The sequence below is a fragment of the Micropterus salmoides genome, unplaced genomic scaffold (assembly GCF_014851395.1).
Source record: "Micropterus salmoides isolate LMB-PRFRI ecotype aquatic unplaced genomic scaffold, ASM1485139v1 Ms_hic_scaffold_14, whole genome shotgun sequence".
NCBI classification, from domain to species: Eukaryota; Metazoa; Chordata; class Actinopteri; order Centrarchiformes; family Centrarchidae; genus Micropterus; species Micropterus salmoides.
The window spans coordinates 6,698,068-6,716,154 of record NW_024040485.1 but is presented as its reverse complement, the minus strand read 5'-3'; the positions used below and the strand labels follow the sequence as shown (position 1 = coordinate 6,716,154).

The 18,087-nt window shown below is 40.9% G+C and overlaps 3 protein-coding genes across 5 annotated transcripts in view; all 3 read left to right on the top strand.

Moving 5' to 3' along the window:
• LOC119901723 (zinc finger E-box-binding homeobox 1-like) overlaps positions 1-10,173 on the top strand; it is a 69,533-nt gene extending 59,360 nt beyond the window's left edge. For both annotated transcript variants that reach the window (XM_038717343.1, XM_038717344.1), the window contains exons 5-8: positions 1,115-1,241; positions 1,706-3,495; positions 4,494-4,671; positions 6,143-10,173. In XM_038717343.1, coding sequence (XP_038573271.1) covers positions 1,115-1,241; positions 1,706-3,495; positions 4,494-4,671; positions 6,143-7,245 — 3,198 coding nt within the window. In that variant the 3' untranslated portion in view covers positions 7,246-10,173. The remainder of the gene's footprint in view (positions 1-1,114; positions 1,242-1,705; positions 3,496-4,493; positions 4,672-6,142) is intronic.
• The window catches only part of LOC119901727 (acyl-coenzyme A thioesterase 1-like), a 252,914-nt gene that overhangs the window by 134,185 nt on the left and 100,642 nt on the right, over positions 1-18,087 (top strand). The window lies entirely within an intron of this gene.
• LOC119901730 (acyl-coenzyme A thioesterase 5-like) overlaps positions 1-18,087 on the top strand; it is a 246,313-nt gene that overhangs the window by 152,862 nt on the left and 75,364 nt on the right. The gene's annotated exons all lie outside the window — the stretch shown is intronic.

Genomic DNA, 18,087 nt, shown 5'->3' with positions numbered 1-18,087 from the left:
CCATTATAACTGAGCTTTGTCTCTACATCACAGTAACAACTTTATGTCCATTGACTGCCTGGAGGGTAGCTAGTGTTTGGAAGGGAGAGGAGAGGCAGAATTTTAAACGCACTTTTGAAATGTCACAAAAAAGAAATACAAAAAGAAATTGCGAAATATGTGCATTTCCATCAGCTGGTTTGGAGCGAATAAACCAGGCTACGGCAAGCGTAGTTACGCCAGTAGTTGACGTTACACATGGCTGTAATAAACAAGATGTATGGATTCCAAACCAGAAACAAAACCAGTCGCATGAACCTGATGTCCATTGATCTTAGAAAAAGGGAGAGAGGTCCAGTTGCACGTTATGGGAATATCCGGTGTTATGCCAAGTTTTGCATGCCTGACGAGATTTGCATCCACCTCTTTTCTCAGCACAAATGAGCGTTTCCAGCCACAAGGTGCATGAAATTCTCGGCAGGCATGCAGAACTCTGCACAACCGGGCAAGACGCCGACAGCAGAAACAGCTGATCAGTCGTGAGTTACGAGTTCGCTACGTCAGAACTTCTTCGGAAAAAGTGTTTCCATCTCCCATTTAGCGCATTTACTCTTTTTTGACAAAGGCAAAAACCACTTTTAGCGAGCTGTTTTCAGGCAGTTCAGAGCAGAGTTTTATGTGGGAGACGGGAACTCCCTTTGGGCTGGACTTTGGGCTTTTTCACTTTGCAAACCTATTACATGCACAAAAAAGATATATAACTCTATAAAGGAGAGGGAAAAGGCAAAAAAGCATAATATGACATCTTTAAAATTACTATACAAATTAAATTACAGTACTGTATATGAAATATAGCTTAATGTTGTTCAAATTATAATAATTACGCTATAACTAAAACAGTATTGTGCTGTTTACAAAAACAGTAACGTCAGTAGTGTCAAATAGGTACTGTTACTATGTGTCTTCAAAAAGGTCAAAGCTTATTAGTTTTGATACTTCACCCCCATGAATATTAAACAGATCAGGCTAACAATAGAAACATTTGGACCTCTTACTTATTTCTGTATGGACACATCTTATGCTGCAGTTTTCTTCAACATCCTCATCATCTATTTTTCTTTTTTTTCTGTCTCAGCGTCACGTTTCCCAGTCGACAGGAGGAGCAGGAGGAATAGGTGGAACCCGCAAGTTCAAGTGTACCGAATGTTCCAAGGCCTTCAAGTACAAGCACCACCTGAAGGAGCACCTGCGCATTCACAGCGGTGAGCCATTGCTGTGGCAACTGACACTCCGATTCATTCACACACACACACACACACACACACAGAACCCGGCACAGTCTGAACAGACCACTCGTCTTGTAGTAGTTATTTATATCGGTTATTTTATCTGTAATTACTGTGTTTGTAGTTGATTGATAGCATCAACTGTACACACTCATCACCAGTTCATTATAACTCAGTTCGTTTTGGTTTCAGAATTTTCATTAATTTGGTGATCTGTTTCTGGGGTGCTCTGTTACATCAGGTTTTGCAAAATACTGTTTGGCTTTTTGGTTAATTTTATGGAGTTCAAAAACACATGTTTATAAAATCAAAACACAAAATGTTGGAAATGACTCTTGGGCATATAAGAAAACACAATATAATTCAAAATCAGCCTAATTTAACATGTGATGGCGGTTATTTTTTAACAGTTGGTGTAAATTCTCTGTGTGCCCTCTTAGGTGAGAAACCGTATGAATGCTCAAACTGCAAGAAGCGATTCTCCCACTCAGGCTCCTACAGCTCCCATATCAGCAGTAAGAAGTGTGTGGGTGCAGCACCTCCTAATGGTGTCCCTCGAACGTCGATGAAATCCCCCCCACCCACCACCCAGACTACACCTGTTGTAATTGCTCCGGCCCGTGTGATTCTTAAAGAGAAGACTGAAAGCAAACCCCTCCAAGAGCAGCTCCCTGTCACCCAGATCAAATCTGAACCTGTGGAATACGAGTGCAAGCCTGTGACGGCGGCACCGGCAACTTCAGCTGGTACCAACGGAGTGGTGAACGGAGGGACGGCACAGCCAGCTGGGGTTCCAGCTGCAACGCTGCCTCAGGGTGTGGCTATGGTTGTACCAACAGTCGGCCTGATGTCGCCCATCAGCATCAATTTGAATGACCTGCAGAATGTGCTCAAGGTGGCGATGGACGGAAACATACTTAGGCAGGTGCTGGGTACAGCTAACGGGGTGGTGACACAGGGGAAGCAGGGAATTGTAGTCCAGCAGCCCCAGCAGCAGATCATCAGCCTGCCGGCCTTTGTGGATCATGACGGCACCACAAAGATCATCATCAACTACAGCATCAGCCCTGCAGCCGCCACCACTGCCACTACCCAGCCTGCACCGCTTGTTGCCAAAAACAATCCTCCTCTTCCTCCCACTGTCACCACTGCTGCAGACCCCACCCCAACAGATAGAACCCCAACACCAGAGGCTGCCGACCTCACCATTGTAAAGGCAGAGCCAGAATCGGTGCCCATCATGGAGACAGAGGCGGTCACACAGACAGAATCTGTTAAGACTTCTGACGCCCAAACAGCTCAGATGCCAAAAGTCAGCAGCACCAGTACATGTTTACTATGCGACGACTGTCCCGACAACCTAGAGGCGTTACACCTCCTCCAGCACCGGAAAGCAGCCAATGGGGAGGCAGTTGACTCTGCCGCTTTGGACCCCTCGTTCGCTGCTCTGCTAAACGAGGCGGGGGTGACGCTGGAGGAGCCACCTGTGGACGATCTCCTCTCACTCCTCAAGACCTACTTTGCCTCCAATGCCAACCCCAGCGAGGCGGAGCTGACAAAGATCTCCGAGTCTGTGAGTATTCCCGTGGATGTGGTCAGAAAGTGGTTTGCCAAAATGAACTCTGGGAAAAATGTGGGCAAATGCCGCAAAAAAGCAGTTTCCAAAAAGACTGAAACCACAAATTCCAGCTCAAAGAATACTTCAAATCAGAATGGAGAGGCAGTGGAAGACAGCATTAAAGATACATCCAACAAAGCTTCATCAGAATCTGGCAGCGCTTCTCCGTCAGACTGTTCACCACTAAGCCCCAACACAGAGGACCTCATCATTGTTAAAAGTGAGCCAGATGATCCAGAGGCCTCAGACTCCCAGGCAGAGCCGCTTGACCTCTCCCTTCCTAAACATATTGCGGCGGCATTGAAAACAATAACCACGCCTCCCGCCAAGCAGCAGGAACAGCCTCTAAACTTAACCTGCCTGAGGAAGGAGCAGCTGGAGGGTAGAACCATCTACGTCACCACGCCTCAGACCGGAAGATCTGTTAACATTGTCACTGCCGCACAGCTGCCCACATTAGTGGCCATCGCTGGTCAGGGCACAATGAGCTGTCTCAGCGCCATCAACACAACAACGAAGCGCACCATTCTCATCCCCCAGCTCACCTACACCTACGCCACTACAGCCGGCAACGCCACTGGAGCAAAGACTGTCGTGCTGAACGGCCATAAGGTTAGTAGTGTTAAACATTGTGTTTACCAAACAGTATTTCTTCTGTGGGCTTTCAGACAATTTATATAGATTTCTTATTATAAAAGATGTTGTAATAGCCACTGTAACAGGTAATCAGTGTTCCTTTAGACGTCCAAATGCTGGTGAACATGAACAGATACATGAAGGAGTAAAACATCTCTTCTGCTATGTGGCGCTAGAGAACACGAATTAAACGCGAATTAAACGTTATGTATGTAGGTCAAGTGTGGACTACACCGTGACAATTTCATGTAAATCAAATGATTGTTACACAGGGCTTACTTCCTGTTGGCAGCAGTTGGCACAACGACCACGAGTCCTAATTTGCATTTAAATGTCCTGAGGTCGGGACATGTGAAGAGTGGGGCAGATTGAACAATGTATACTAAAGTTACAACAACTTCCTGTTTCATGACAAAGTTTGCATCCCCAGCATCATCAGTGTCTTAAGACTTTTCTGCCCAAATCTAAGGTGAATATGTTCAACCTGCTAGGAGTACATGGATATATAAAACATGTCATATCATTTTCTGCTGCTATGGGCTTCTCACATCAAAATAATAACAAAAGACATAGTTTATGAGAAAGTAGCATGGGATCTTGGGAGTTGTTGTGTTCACCACAATTGCTGTCATTGCAGTCAGCTTCTCCCGGTTTAGATTCCTTCAGTGTTCAATGTTCAGGAGGTTTTTACCACGGATTAAAATTATCTGCAGAGGTCTCCTCTAGACCAGGACCAGCTGAATAAAACCAGCAGAAACACTGAATGAAAGCAGTTTGACGTTAAAAATCAGTGTTTATCTGATTCTGTTCGGCGGACAACTGTTGACAAATCAACTGAAGAGATTTATCTATATATATAACTTTATAACATTCACTGTCCAGGCCTCTCAATCTGGAGGTTCCAGCACTGATCACTGAGCTAAAGTTCCCCACTTTTAGGTTAATAAATTAAAATTTTCTTGCCTTTACAACAGGAGACGAGGCTGGACAGCAACTCTGACGGTGTTTCCACAGTGGAGGAGCAGAATGACTCTGATTCAGCCTCACTGATTAAGAAGCGACGACTGGAAAACGGCGTCTACCCATGTGATCTTTGCTCCAAAGTCTTCCAGAAGGGCAGCTCCCTGCTCAGGCACAAATATGAACATACAGGTATGCCTTAAAATTAAAAGCTGGCTAAGACATAACAACACATTTTTCCCAAAGCTAGTTCTAGCTCTAGTCAAGGTCATGGTTTTACATGTGACATCATCTCTCATTATATGTGTTTTACTTGGTGTAATTATAACTTTTACGGGACAGCTGGCCTGTAAACGTCCCCGCTCAGAAAGAGTTGACATCAGTATTTATAGAGATGAGACTCCTGAGGGGAATTAACTAGATTTTTCCCCCAGAAGCTCCAACTAGTATCCCATTGTAATGTGTTTTTATTAAAACCTGTTAGCAGTTAGCTTTGCACTGCACTACTGTGCACAGGTATGTGATGGTTCAGCCATGACATAATTTCTTGAAACACAAACGATAGATACAAGACACTGTCTTACGTACGTAAGTAATACAATATAAAATAACATCTTGTCCACTGAGAATCATTAAGAATATTTTTTAACTATTAAAAGCAATATTCTAAAGCAATTTATGTTCCATTTACAAAAAATGATCACAACCATATCCAGATACAGATGAGTCAGTAATTAGTTTGCCAGCTCGCTTGTTTACCTCTACATTGAACAACTTTGCATACCTACCCAGTGAAGATGGAGAATGGTGCTTTAAGAGAGCAACTGGCATCATTTCACATAATGCCTTGAAAATATGGCTTTAATACAGGCTTATTTACCTTAGAGCACTGGCTGAACCTTTGACCCATTGTGACCTGTTATGCATAGGCAATACCCACTGCATATGTCTACCAAAGAGTGATTTTAAGGTCAAATGCAGCAAACTAACAATTATTTTCAAGGCCAATTATTTGTTGTTTTGATTCCTCGATCAATCATTCAGCCTTTAAAATTAAAGACAATTGGGAGAAATGCTCATGACAAAAGTCTATGTTGATATGAAATAGTTTGTTTCATACGGCTAACAGACCAATACCTAGAGAATATTCTTATTCAACAAAGAAAAGCAGCAAATCCTCACAATTTAGAAGCTGGAATTAGGTAGCATTTGACTTTTTTCGCTTGATAAATTACTTTGACTTTTTTCACTTGATAAATTACTTTAACAATTGATGGATTATCAAAATAGTTGCCAGTTATTTTTCATTAAATCAACTTACGAGTTGATTGTGTTATTGTTTCAGATCTAAAAATGTTTAAACCATTTGTAGGAAAAAGGAATAAAAAAGAAACATAATTTTGTGCATCCTGTTAATTATCTCAACCCCTCCTTTGTAACCCCTTGTGGGGGCCCAGAGCCCTAGGTTGAGAACCAATATCAAAAGACTTTCATAAACAATCCAAGTACGGGCACTTTACTTGAATATTTTAAATATCATTAAAAAATCCCTTTCCTTAAAAGATCAGTTGTAGTTTTTTTTACTCTGCTACTTTCATCTGACTGTTTCAGTTTAGTTTGAATTATTTTGAGTTCCTGTCTGACTCTTTGTTCTGTTCTGCAGGAAAACGGCCCCACGAGTGCAACACCTGCAAGAAGGCATTCAAACACAAACACCACCTGATCGAACACTCGAGGCTGCACTCCGGTGAAAAACCCTACCAGTGTGATAAGTGCGGGAAGCGTTTCTCTCACTCCGGCTCATACTCCCAGCACATGAACCACCGCTACTCCTACTGCAAGAAGGACGGGCCAAACTCAGGCTCCGGCTCAGGGCCACGCAGGGCTCAGTCTGAGCTCGGCAGCCCTGGTCCTGGACCGCATTCGGACAGTCGGACCACGACCCCACCCTCCCAACTGGACTCAGATGAGAGGGAGAGCGAGGAAGAGGAGGATGAAGACGATGAGGCTATGTGTATGGACGACATCCGGGTTGTGCAGGTAGACGATGGCGAGTGCGAGATCTACGAGGGTAACTTTGATGATGACGATGAGGACGGAGAGGAGGTGGTGGAGGAAGAGACAACAGGAGAGGGAGAGGCGGTAAGCGAGAAGGTGGACGATGAGGTAGTTTGTGATGTGTTGGAGGTCGAACTGGGGGATGATCACATGGAGGATGACGAGATAGAGGAAACAACTGAAGAAAAGGAGGACGGAGAGATGGAGGAAACAACTGAAGAAAAGGAGGACAGAGAGATGGAGGAAACAACTGAAGAAAAGGAGGACAGAGAGATAGGAGAAACAGCTGAAGAAAAGGAGGACGGAGAGATGGAGGAAACAACTGAAGAAAAGGAGGACGGAGAGATAGGGGAAACAGCTGAAGAAAAGGAGGACGGAGAGATGGAGGAAACAACTGAAGAAAAGGAGGATGAAGAGATGGAGGAAACAACTGAAGAAAAGGAGGACGAAGAGATACGGGAAACAAATGAAGAAAAGGAGGACGAAGAGATAGGGGAAACAACTGAAGAAAAGGAGGACGAAGAGATAGGGGAAACAAATGAAGAAAAGGAGGACGAAGAGATAGGGGAAACAACTGAAGAAAAGGAGGAAGCAGCAAATGTGGATACAGAGGGAGTGGCAGACTGTGAAGAAAATACGGACAAATGCATCAGGGAGGGGTCAGACAGCACTGAACCCACAGAGGAAGTGATGACAAACGCCAAATAAAAGAAGGAAAATCTCTTCGGGACAGTTTTAAGGTGTTGGTCAAAGTCGAGTTAATTAAGACAAAACCGCTGAAAAGTTGAGCAAGTCACGGCGGTTGCCTGATCTTAACGGTCCACTACTGTGTACAAAAACCCAGGTGTGCCTGAACTTGAAAAAAGAAAAAACAAAAACATAACAGTGACTTTTTTTCTTGTGAAATTGAATTATCAGTGTTAAAAATTGTTTATAGAAGTACAGATTTTAAAGCAGAACTCACCCATCAACTTGTTACTGAGACATCCCAGGTTGTTTTATTATTTGTTTTCATTTGGTCAGTGTTACTAATCTTATTCTTGTTTGAAAACATTTTAACCTGTAAAGATGAGAAAGATTTCTATACCTTTTTATTGCCAATGAAGTTTCCTAAATCAGTATTTTATTGAGTTCTACGAACAAAAACCTCTGCACTACAGTATTCCTGGTTTACCTATGGATACATGCCTCATGCATTGTATGCCCTTCAGTGTTATATACGTACACTAGCTAGCGAGATGTTGTTCGTGTTAGTGTTAGTCTTTGCTAGCTAGCATTACTTTTGTTTTCAGTTTGACTGTTAGCCTTAAAGAAATCAAAGTATTCTTGGGGAGGGTTGTGGGCGGGATGGGGAGTCCGGGATGAGAACGTGGCTTCTTTATGCCATAACCAAATTTGTCCTATCAGGGAAGGTAGAGTCACAACCTCAAAGCCAGCATCAGGCGCCTCTGTTTTATAACCCGGCGTAGCCTGTACCGGTGGAGTCTCCAGATGAAGATTCAAAAGCAGACTCCACCACGCCTGGCTCAGCTGTGGTTCTAAAACACGTGCGCCCATTCTTACCAAGCTTCTCCTTATTTTGGTTGACTTTAGTTCTGAGTTAGTGTTTCAGTGTTATTAGCTTATATATGAAGTCATACTGTATGTGAAGGAACGGGGCCGATTCCTGCTCCACCCCAATGCCTCCAGCCTTATGCAAGACCTGTGTGCTGTTAAAAGTGCCATTGAACAGTGTTATCATTTCTTCTTCACACATGTAGCCAGTGTTATGTCCCTCTGTTACTAACACAAGACCCATATTGACTAATGTTTGTGGACTTGCACAGAACAGCAACTCTGTCACAATACCTGAAAGACACTTCCTATGTTTTAATTATTTTGGAATATTTTCAAAGCCTTTAAAAGTGTTTGGACAACACGTGAAAGCTGGGAAATACAGTATTAGGGCATCAACTATTAATTATTTTCATTATTGGTTAATCTGATGACCATCTTTTTTTATTAAATCGATTGTTTGGTCTATAAAATGGCAGATAATAATGAAATGTTTATTTCATTTGTTCAGCGGCCAAGATGGCGCCTTTAAATGTCTTGTTTTGTCTGAACTTAAATCTGAGACCCAAAGACTAGTTTACATTATTATTTTTTAAATATTATTAGTTTGCAATTACATAAAACAGAAAAGCAGCAAATCATCACGCAGGAAAAGCTGGAAACAAAAAATGTTTGGGATTTTTGCTTGAAAAATTACTGAAACAATCAGTTATCAAAAAAGCTGCTGCTTGTTTTTCCCAAACTAACTAATCAATTAATTAATTAAGTAATTCAGCTGTACATATACATTTAATTGCACATTTTAAAAAACTTCAATACTTGCTGATGAGGAATCATTTTCAGTTGCTGAACAGTGTCCAAATTCTTCAAATTGTAGTTCTAAAGTCAAACATTTTGAAGTGGAGAAATACAGTCCAGACTGAGCTTACCTGTGGATATAAAATGCCTTGTAAATGTGAGATAATCAGTTTCCCCGCTGATGTTAAATGTTAATATGTTGAACTTTATATCACAAGTCAAAGTTTTAAAAATGTTTACAGAAGTGCTTATAAACAGAAAATGCTCTGTTGAGGCAGTTTGAAATATTTGAAGCTAAAGATATGCAGGAGATGTTAGAACTGCAACTTGACCTTCTGCTCCACCAGGTTGGCTCAGGAAGAAATAAAAAAAAAAAGAAAAACCAAGATCACTTTCAAGTAAAATAGAGACAAAATGATTTTATAGTAAAATTATAAATTAATTCAAACTTGTGCACTTGTTTTCAGATAGTTAAAACAAATGGTGGCAAGCTGTCCCACACTTCAGGTAACAAACGTTAGTGAATGTGGTCTCTGTTGAAGTGTTTTCAGTTGGTTTTACCGAACAGTGTTTAAAGTATTAGTCTGTTTTATTTTTGTTTGTTTGTTTTTGTCCTCTATGTTTTTTCAACAATGGCAGTATTAGAACCCTTTTCACAGATTAAAAAAAAATACCTGTTTAGTTTTTAGAAGACTTTTTTATATTTATGTGTCTTATTTTTATATTTTCTTTTATGGTTATTTATTACACATTGTAGTGTACATTACTGTAGTTTGAATTGATACAATAATATATTTTAGTATGAAAAATAATCTGAAGACAAACAAAAAACCCAAAATGTGGTTCTGGGAGCTGAAGTTTGTTTTAACAAAAAAAAACAAAAAGATAAAACATGTATTCTGTAAACATGACTTCTGTTTTAAGCTAAAAAATGAAAAAAAAGACAGGAATGAAGTGAGAAATAGAAACTGTTACATGTGCATCCGCTCTTTGCGTCGTTATCAAGCTACTGAATTCTAAAACTCTGTGATTTTAAAAGCATGAGTCGTCGCCGTTTTAATGAAGGATCTTGTTATGAAGCCGTTACTCCTCCCTTTTTATTTCAAAGCCAAATTTAGATCGTCCTGCCACCGTTTTCTGTTCTGTGCCAACTTGTTCCATTGTACTGTCGAAGGCTGCATATCTGTCATAACCCTTTGTAAATCCACTGTCTTTTTGTATTGTTTTTATTTTAGTTTTGCTCCATTTTTATGACTCCCCATCACAATAAAATATAAGACAGCATTTCTGAGTTTCTTGTTTTACTTCTCCGCTTCCTATTTCATCAGTCTACTGGGACTAAATGTCTCTTGGCATGTTGGTTTAGGTGTTCAACCTTCCTGTGTGCTGAAGGTCATAGATATGAAATTCAGTCAGTCTGTTATGTTTTTGTTCATACTAAATATGCTTGCCAAAATGTATTAATGTGCACAAATCAGCAAAAGTTTCTCAGAGGGCTTTACAATCTGTACATCATACCGTGCCTTCTTGCTTTAGACTCTTAGTTTTAGAAACGCCACAAGGATGAAAGGACATGCATTAGGTGTCACTAATGCAATAATATAATCACCATATTGGAAATCAGAATGAAGCGTATACTATTAAGTAAACTTAAATGAGTAAATGGTTAAAGATGCTCAGAGGAGAGTGTTAATGTGTTTGAATTCAGAATGTGAATCTGATTTCAAACACATTAACACTCAGATTTCACATAATAGTCAGCTGGATGTTCAAATGATTTTGTTGCACAAAGCTGTCTAGCTTTCGACCATCTTAAGTATGATTAACTTGTTGTGAATTTTGGGTAAATAAAGACCTTTTTCCAACTAAAAACAACATGGTTGACCGAGCAACTACGTCAAACCGCTCAGCTGTGCTCACTTCAGCAGAAAGCATTTGCCTTCTGGAAGAATTCAACAGTAGTAAGGGACATTTTATTTGGGAAAATTCAGTAAAGGGTGTAATAACACAAAAATGTTCCAGAACTTCCTAAAACCTCAGTGCAGACCTGTAGCGGAGCTCATGCACGTACGGTGTATTTCCAACAAGTTACATCACTCTCTAAAAACCCTTTCCCCTTGTCATTAATCGCTCCACAACATTGTTCGCAAACACATTATGAGTCACTGATGGTTACCATGAAAACATAGCTGTTAGTTATGAGTTTTGCCAGGGTAACCTTTTTTAGGCTTAAGGTCATTATTTCAGTGAAACTGTCCAACTTGCATTAGACTAATCAAAGGGTCAAATCAGCAACTACTTTATACAACAGAGAAGGTCATACTCATCATTTTTTACCATATGAGAAAGTAGGATGGTCCTCACAAGCAACAAGGAGAGAACTACACACTGTCTATCTCTATGTTTATAAAGGGCGGCTGTGGCTCAGGAGGTAGAGCGGGTTGGCCGTTAATCGGAAGGTCAGCAATAGTTTCTGTTTGAGCACTTAGGCTCAGTGTATAAATGTGAGTGAATGGTGAATGCAGATGTAGTGTAAAAGCGCTTTGAGTCTCTGTTCTATTTCTCCTGCTGTACTCAGGTCTCCTCTGCAAAAGAGATATCAATCTCAATAAGGCTACCTTATTAAATAGGGGCTATAATATTTGTTTTTCAGAGTGCAGATAATTCTATTATGCTCACACATAAAAATACCCAAAGTAGAATCGGGTTTGTTTTGCTGAGCGGAAAATGCCAAACTGCCATAAAGTGAGAAAGAGCATCGATACTGAATGTTGTTTTGTAACAAAAGCAAAATGAAGATTTATCACCAGGCGGCGCTAGAAGACCAACCAATACAATTTTAAAATCCCTAAATAGACAGCCCCACACCCTCAAGTAGGGAGCTTGTTCCTGGTGAGCTGTCGCTCATTGTAAGATTGGTTTTCATTGTTTATTATAACAAACGTTTAACAGAAAACGGTGCCAAAGTTCAGACTCAGTATCAGCAGGTAGCATGATTGGCTGCTTCCTCTGTTGCCTCGTCTCTGTGAGGAGATATGTAACATTTATATAATATTGTAATCAAATTTATTCAAAAGATTTTTACTAGTGAAATCAAGCCAACCAGCGTGGGTCTATAAAGCACCTTTCATACCATTGAATCACTGTTGCTTAGTGGAATGTTACTGCAGGAGACGCCAATGTCCTTTCATCAGTAGTTAAACTGTTAAAGTGCTAGAAATGAAATGTACTGAAGCATCAAACGTAAAAACAAAAAAACAAAAAAAACACAAACATGAACTTGTTTGGATGGAGTGACTTTATTTTATATACACGACCCTTTTGTTAAAGTTGGTGTTGAAGTCTTCGTGGTTACAGTAGTTGTGTCCACTGTCCCCCAGTGGCAGTACCTATGTTGATATTACCACTAGGACATGCAGACAGGAAAAGACAGGAAATTTTAAATCCTTAAATCTTTACTCAGCTACTTGGTATTTTTTCCCCTCCACTATTCACTAGATTCATAAACAAAAGATTTGAAATCACTTATGAACACACACACACTCATGTCATTAACATACGCCTGACATGTCGTAATCTCCTGTCAGACTGAGAGGATACATTAATGACATGTATGACGTCCGAAGTGTTAACATCTAATTAATAAAGAAAGCAGCTGAAAGTGTAACCTGATGAGATGCTGTATTACACACCGAATGTTCATGCATGTACAGTGCGGTTTTATTAATGGAGGTTAATCTGTAACCACGTCACATCACCCTTCAGGAGCATTATACCAATATAACCACAGCTGTGGGTGTGACATCACCGGCTGCTCACTGTATGACACGCATCCACACACCCTGTTTCTACTGACTGGGATGGAAAAGACAGGGCCAACCGTCGAGTGTCAATGAAGGGTTACAGGTTTACTTCATTTATGTAAACAATTGTTTTATTTCATTTCTGTGAACCTGTAATCATGTGACATCCCAGATCAGTCACAAGGAGAGTGAATTGGCACCACCTACAGGTCAAAAGCCATACAGAGGAGGATTCAACCGCATTTTAGAAAAACACAATCAGTTAAGTTCCAGCATTTTTCATTGTCAGCAACCAAAAGGTGTGTAAAAAAAACGAGTCTATCCAAGCTAATGAAAGGCAAAGCATCCAGGAGCATGAGAAACAAAAAAGGGCAGGAACAGGGCAGGAACAGTCCCCTCGTCAAAACAGACGAGGGGACAGCGGATGAAGCCAGGTTCAACCAATTAAACCTGGTCAAGATTGACAAGGATGTCCAGCCAGCCGCATCACACACATCCTCTAAGCGAAACAGTGCCCATGAAGTGGTCAATCCCCTCATAGAGTATGCCACAAGCCTTGCAGGGGGATCTGCTCCTGCGTGCAAGGATGACTACCAACCGAGAGGAAACTGAAGGTCAAGACTGGGCAATTCAGCACCACCTCCTGTCTCGCTCTCATGAGCGAAACTGGCCGGAGATGAGGTGAGGGGAATGCACACATGTCCACAAAAGGCTCAGGGCGTCCATCCCCAGTGGTCCTGGCGCCATTGATGACAGAGGGGACAGTGAGTGTCCTCCGCTGTGGCAAAAAGGTCAATCTCTGCCTGGCCACAGCGAAGCCATCTCTCTCACACTGCCTGCAGATGCAAGCGCCACTCACTGTCCTGAGGACCTCCCTGTGACAGCAGATTTGCCGCTGTATTCTGAAGACCTGGAAGATAAAATGGGGGGGGCTGGAGCCAATCCCATCTGACATTGGGCGAAAGGCGGGATACACCCCGGACAGGTCACCCGTCCATCGTAGGGCCACACATAGACAGACAACTATCATAGTTAGTGTGTGGAGAGGCAGGTTGGAGGACCCAAATGCAGGACACATGGCTGGCAGGTATTTAAACAAACCAAAGGCAAGCACACTTACAACAACCACTCACATTCACACCTAAGGACAATTTTGGAGACACCAATTAACCTAGCCTGCATGTCTTTGGATGGTGGGAGGAAGCCGGAACACCTGGAGAGAACCCACGAAGACATGGGGAGAACATGCAAACTCCACACAGAAAGGCCAGGGCAACCGGGGTTTAAACCCACGACCTTCTTGCTGTGAGGCGACAGTGCTAACCACTGCACCACCGCGCCGCCCTGTACATGGAAATCTGGCTTCAAATTAAAGGTATGTTGCTGCACCCTCTAAATGTGCTGTAAAGTTGGAGTACTTTTGTAGGAAAAAAATTGGATTTTCCGATTTGATTATATTAGGTAAGCTTTATTCATAGATGTAAATGGATGGAAGAATGAACTCAAGCGTTTTGCAAAATCTACATCACCTGAATTCCTCTGCAACATATCTAGTGTCATGTGATTCCTTTGGAGTGTAATTTTAAGTGTCTGTCTCTCTTGTTGCTATCTAGGACAGTTTCGTGTTGTCCACAATGATCTTATCTACCTGTAGCATGCTAATTTGTTATGTTTAATGTTTCTGTTCAGACCGTTCTTTTCTTCCTTGTTCCTCATTGTGCATATTTGTCTGCCAGCTCATTTCCATCCACACAGAGGAATACACATGAATTTCATTTCTATTCATTCCTTCTTAATTCTGAATATGAGTTCAGTTATGTCAAATACAATGGCCTGCCTTTTATCTGACTGCATGCATTTAACACTTATTAGTGCACCACTGGAATCAGACCCTATCAAAACGTTGCTTGGTTTGACTTCCTCTATCCAGCTCAGTGCAAACACAACAGTTCCCCTGTATATACAGCTGGGTCATGACCAACCCTCTTATTTGACATTACATTTAAATCTGCAGCGCTAGTCCTACTCTATTATCCAACGTTCCCGATGCATCTGTATATACTTTAACATTATGTTTTCCTTCAATGTACTTACTGACTTCATTTTTGTCTGGGTTTTCACCTTCTCCTTCTTCCACAGGTTTAAATCAACACTACTCCCTATAGAGAGTATGTGGTGAGATAACAGAGATTGGCAAAGAGGGGGCTTAAAATTTTATTTAGCTATTCCTATCTCATTGACCCAATTCTCTATTGTCCAACCAAAACTCTTTGTCTGTCCTTTTTTCTTCCCTCTTTCACATGGTGTTTATATCCTCTGAGCTGGATGACTCATTATTTGCCCAGTGTGTTCATGCTAAATTAACCCTAATTTCTGGGTTCTCCTGTCCTTCAGGCCTGTGGGTAATACGCAGCTACAATTTCTTCATCTTTAATTCAACACCAAAATGGCAAGACATTGCACACATAACTATACTCTGTCATTGCAGCTTACACTCTCTCTGCATGTAACAAACTTCCCTGACCCCCGGAAACAACAGCAGATAGGAACCATTTTAGTCCGCTCTGAGCCAATGGGGAATGAAATGGCAACTTGAATGTTACACATGTAAATTAATTAATATAACAGCAACTGATAATGAAATAAGGCAAGTCCAATTAATATTACTCCTACTGAAACATAAATCTTACCACAGAATACTGTAGAGTTTTAAAAGCACATAAATTAGTATGATTTAACTTAAGTAACCCAAAAATATATAATGTCTACATTAACTGACCTGATTAGACCAATCCATATTTCATTTTCAAAGCAGACCTATTTGCTCCCCACTTTCTGTCCCTCAAGCATCTAATATCTTTTACATTTTCCTACTATAGCTTTCAAAATGTTTTCTATGTAAGCTTCTCGCTACAACAAATCCCCAAAGACTTAAAATAATCTCTACTCTCTAAATTTTCTCCATATGGTCCATATAGTTATAAGATTAGAATAAGTGTAAATATACTGTGTGTAAGTTTCAATCTCACATAGAACATGTACACAATAAACTTCCAAGAAGCATTTTAATACTGAGTAAGGCAAAACACACTCTGGACCACAAATCAATCCAAAAAACTTATACTTAAACTTATAATTGTACACTATTATTACTATCTATATTGCAAAATAGAGAGATATAAGAGATTTGAGATCACAGAAATTCCAGTTCTTCAATATTATTCAAGTTCTTAATATCAAAAACATTAAAATTCACTGATCTGGTTTATTTTCAAAGAGCACAAATAATGTTTTTTGTATCTCTACATGTTTTTTGTATCTCTACATGTGGAGTGAATCTGTGCAACGGATTGTGTAAAGTGTTAACGATTATTTATTTATTTGTTTATATTATTTCTTTTCTGTGGTTGATGCAGATGTAAATACACATCTCAACCATATGTTTTCTTTTTTTGCTTTTGGTGTAAATATAAGTGGCAAATACAAATAATGTGTGAAGATATGATATAGCCTAAATATGAAGCCAATTTGATGATTATTAATGAGCAGCCTAGTGGAGAAGGGCTAGGATTAAATAAGCTTATGCTTCTTCCTATTCCTTTTCGGACATGTTAATATTATATTTTAGTTATATTAGCTTTTACTAATTACTAGTATTATCTTTTTCTTTACATGTTCGAAATAAAGCCTTCATTAATTCATTCATTCACGTGGCGGTAACGAGTGAATAGGTATGTACATGCTGGGCACCGGTTAGATAATTATTGCTTAAAACGTCAAAAAACTATGTAGTGCTGAAATGGGATTCAGACCAGTGTTGCACCATTTTTTTGCATTCAGGATGTTTTGGGGCCTGAAATCCTGAACTCACTGCACGATGACGCACTGGACCCCTGCAGGGCTAGTCTCCACGTAGTCTTCGGTGTCCTTATTTCCATTTCCCAAGAATGATGAGAGGAAGAAGAGGTGGGTTGGTTTTGTGAAGAGCCACCTCGAGGGCAAGCTGTGGATCACCACTAACACGCCTTTGTAGTGAACATTTTACATAGGGCAGTTTTACAAACCATTATCGGAGAAAACTATTAATACACACACACACACACACACACCTCCGTTTCATTTATTTATAATTTTTTTAACAAACACTTCTCTCTCTCGCTCTCTCAAAAAAAAAATAAAGGGAACACTAAAATAACACATCCTAGATCTGAATGAATGATATAATCTCATTATATACTCCTATCTTTACATAGTTGAATGTGCTGACAACAAAATCACACAAATTATCAATGGAAATCAAATTTATCAACCCGTGGAGGTCTGGATTTGGAGTCACACTCAAAATCAAAGTGGAAAACCACTACAGGCCGATCCAACTTTGATGTTATGTCCTTAAAACAAGTCAAAATGAGGCTCAGTAGTGTGTGTGGCCTCCACGTCCCTGTATGACCTCCCTACAACGCCTGGGCATGCTCCTGATGAGGTGGCGGATGGTCCCCTGAGGGATCTCCTCCCAGACCTGGACTAAAGCATCCGCCAACTGCTGGACAGTCTGTGGTGCAACGTGGCGTTGGTGGATGGAGCGAGACATGAGTCCAGATGTGCTCAAATGGATTCAGGTCTGGGGAACGGGCGGGCCAGTCCATAGCATCAATGCCTTCCTCTTGCAGGAACTGCTGACACACTCCAGCCACATGAGGTCTAGCATTGTCTTGCATTAGGAGGAACCCAGGGCCAACCGCACCAGCATATGGTCTCACAAGGGGTCTGAGGATCTCATCTCGGTACCTAATGGCAGTCAGGCTACCTCTGGCGAGCACATGGAGGGCTGTGCGGCCCCCCAAAGAAATGCCACCCCACACCATTACTACACACTAGAGTGAAAGCACCGCCAGCATTCAAAAGTGACCAACACATCAGCCAGGAAGCATAGGAACTGAGAAGTGGTCTGTGGTCACCACCTGCAGAACCACTCCTTTATTGGGGGTGTCTTGCTAATAGCCTATAATTTCCACCTGTTGTCTATTCAATTTGCACAACAGCATGTGAAATTGATTGTCAATCAGTGTTGCTTCCTAAGTGGACAGTTTGATTTCACAGGAGTGTGATTGACTTGGAGTTACATTGTGTTGTTTAAGTGTTCCCTTTTTTTTTGAGCAGTGTGTGTGTATATATATATATATATATATATATATATACATATACATATATACATATATATATATTATTTTTTTTATTAAACACACACACATACCTTCATTCTGCAGGAGCGCCCACATCTGATGCCTTTGCCTGCATACGTGCCCAGTGAGTGTAAGTTGCCCCGTGTGCTTTTGTTACAGTTCTAGTAGGTAGTCCACACTAACGCTGCTAAATTTGTTGTAGGTGCAACTCC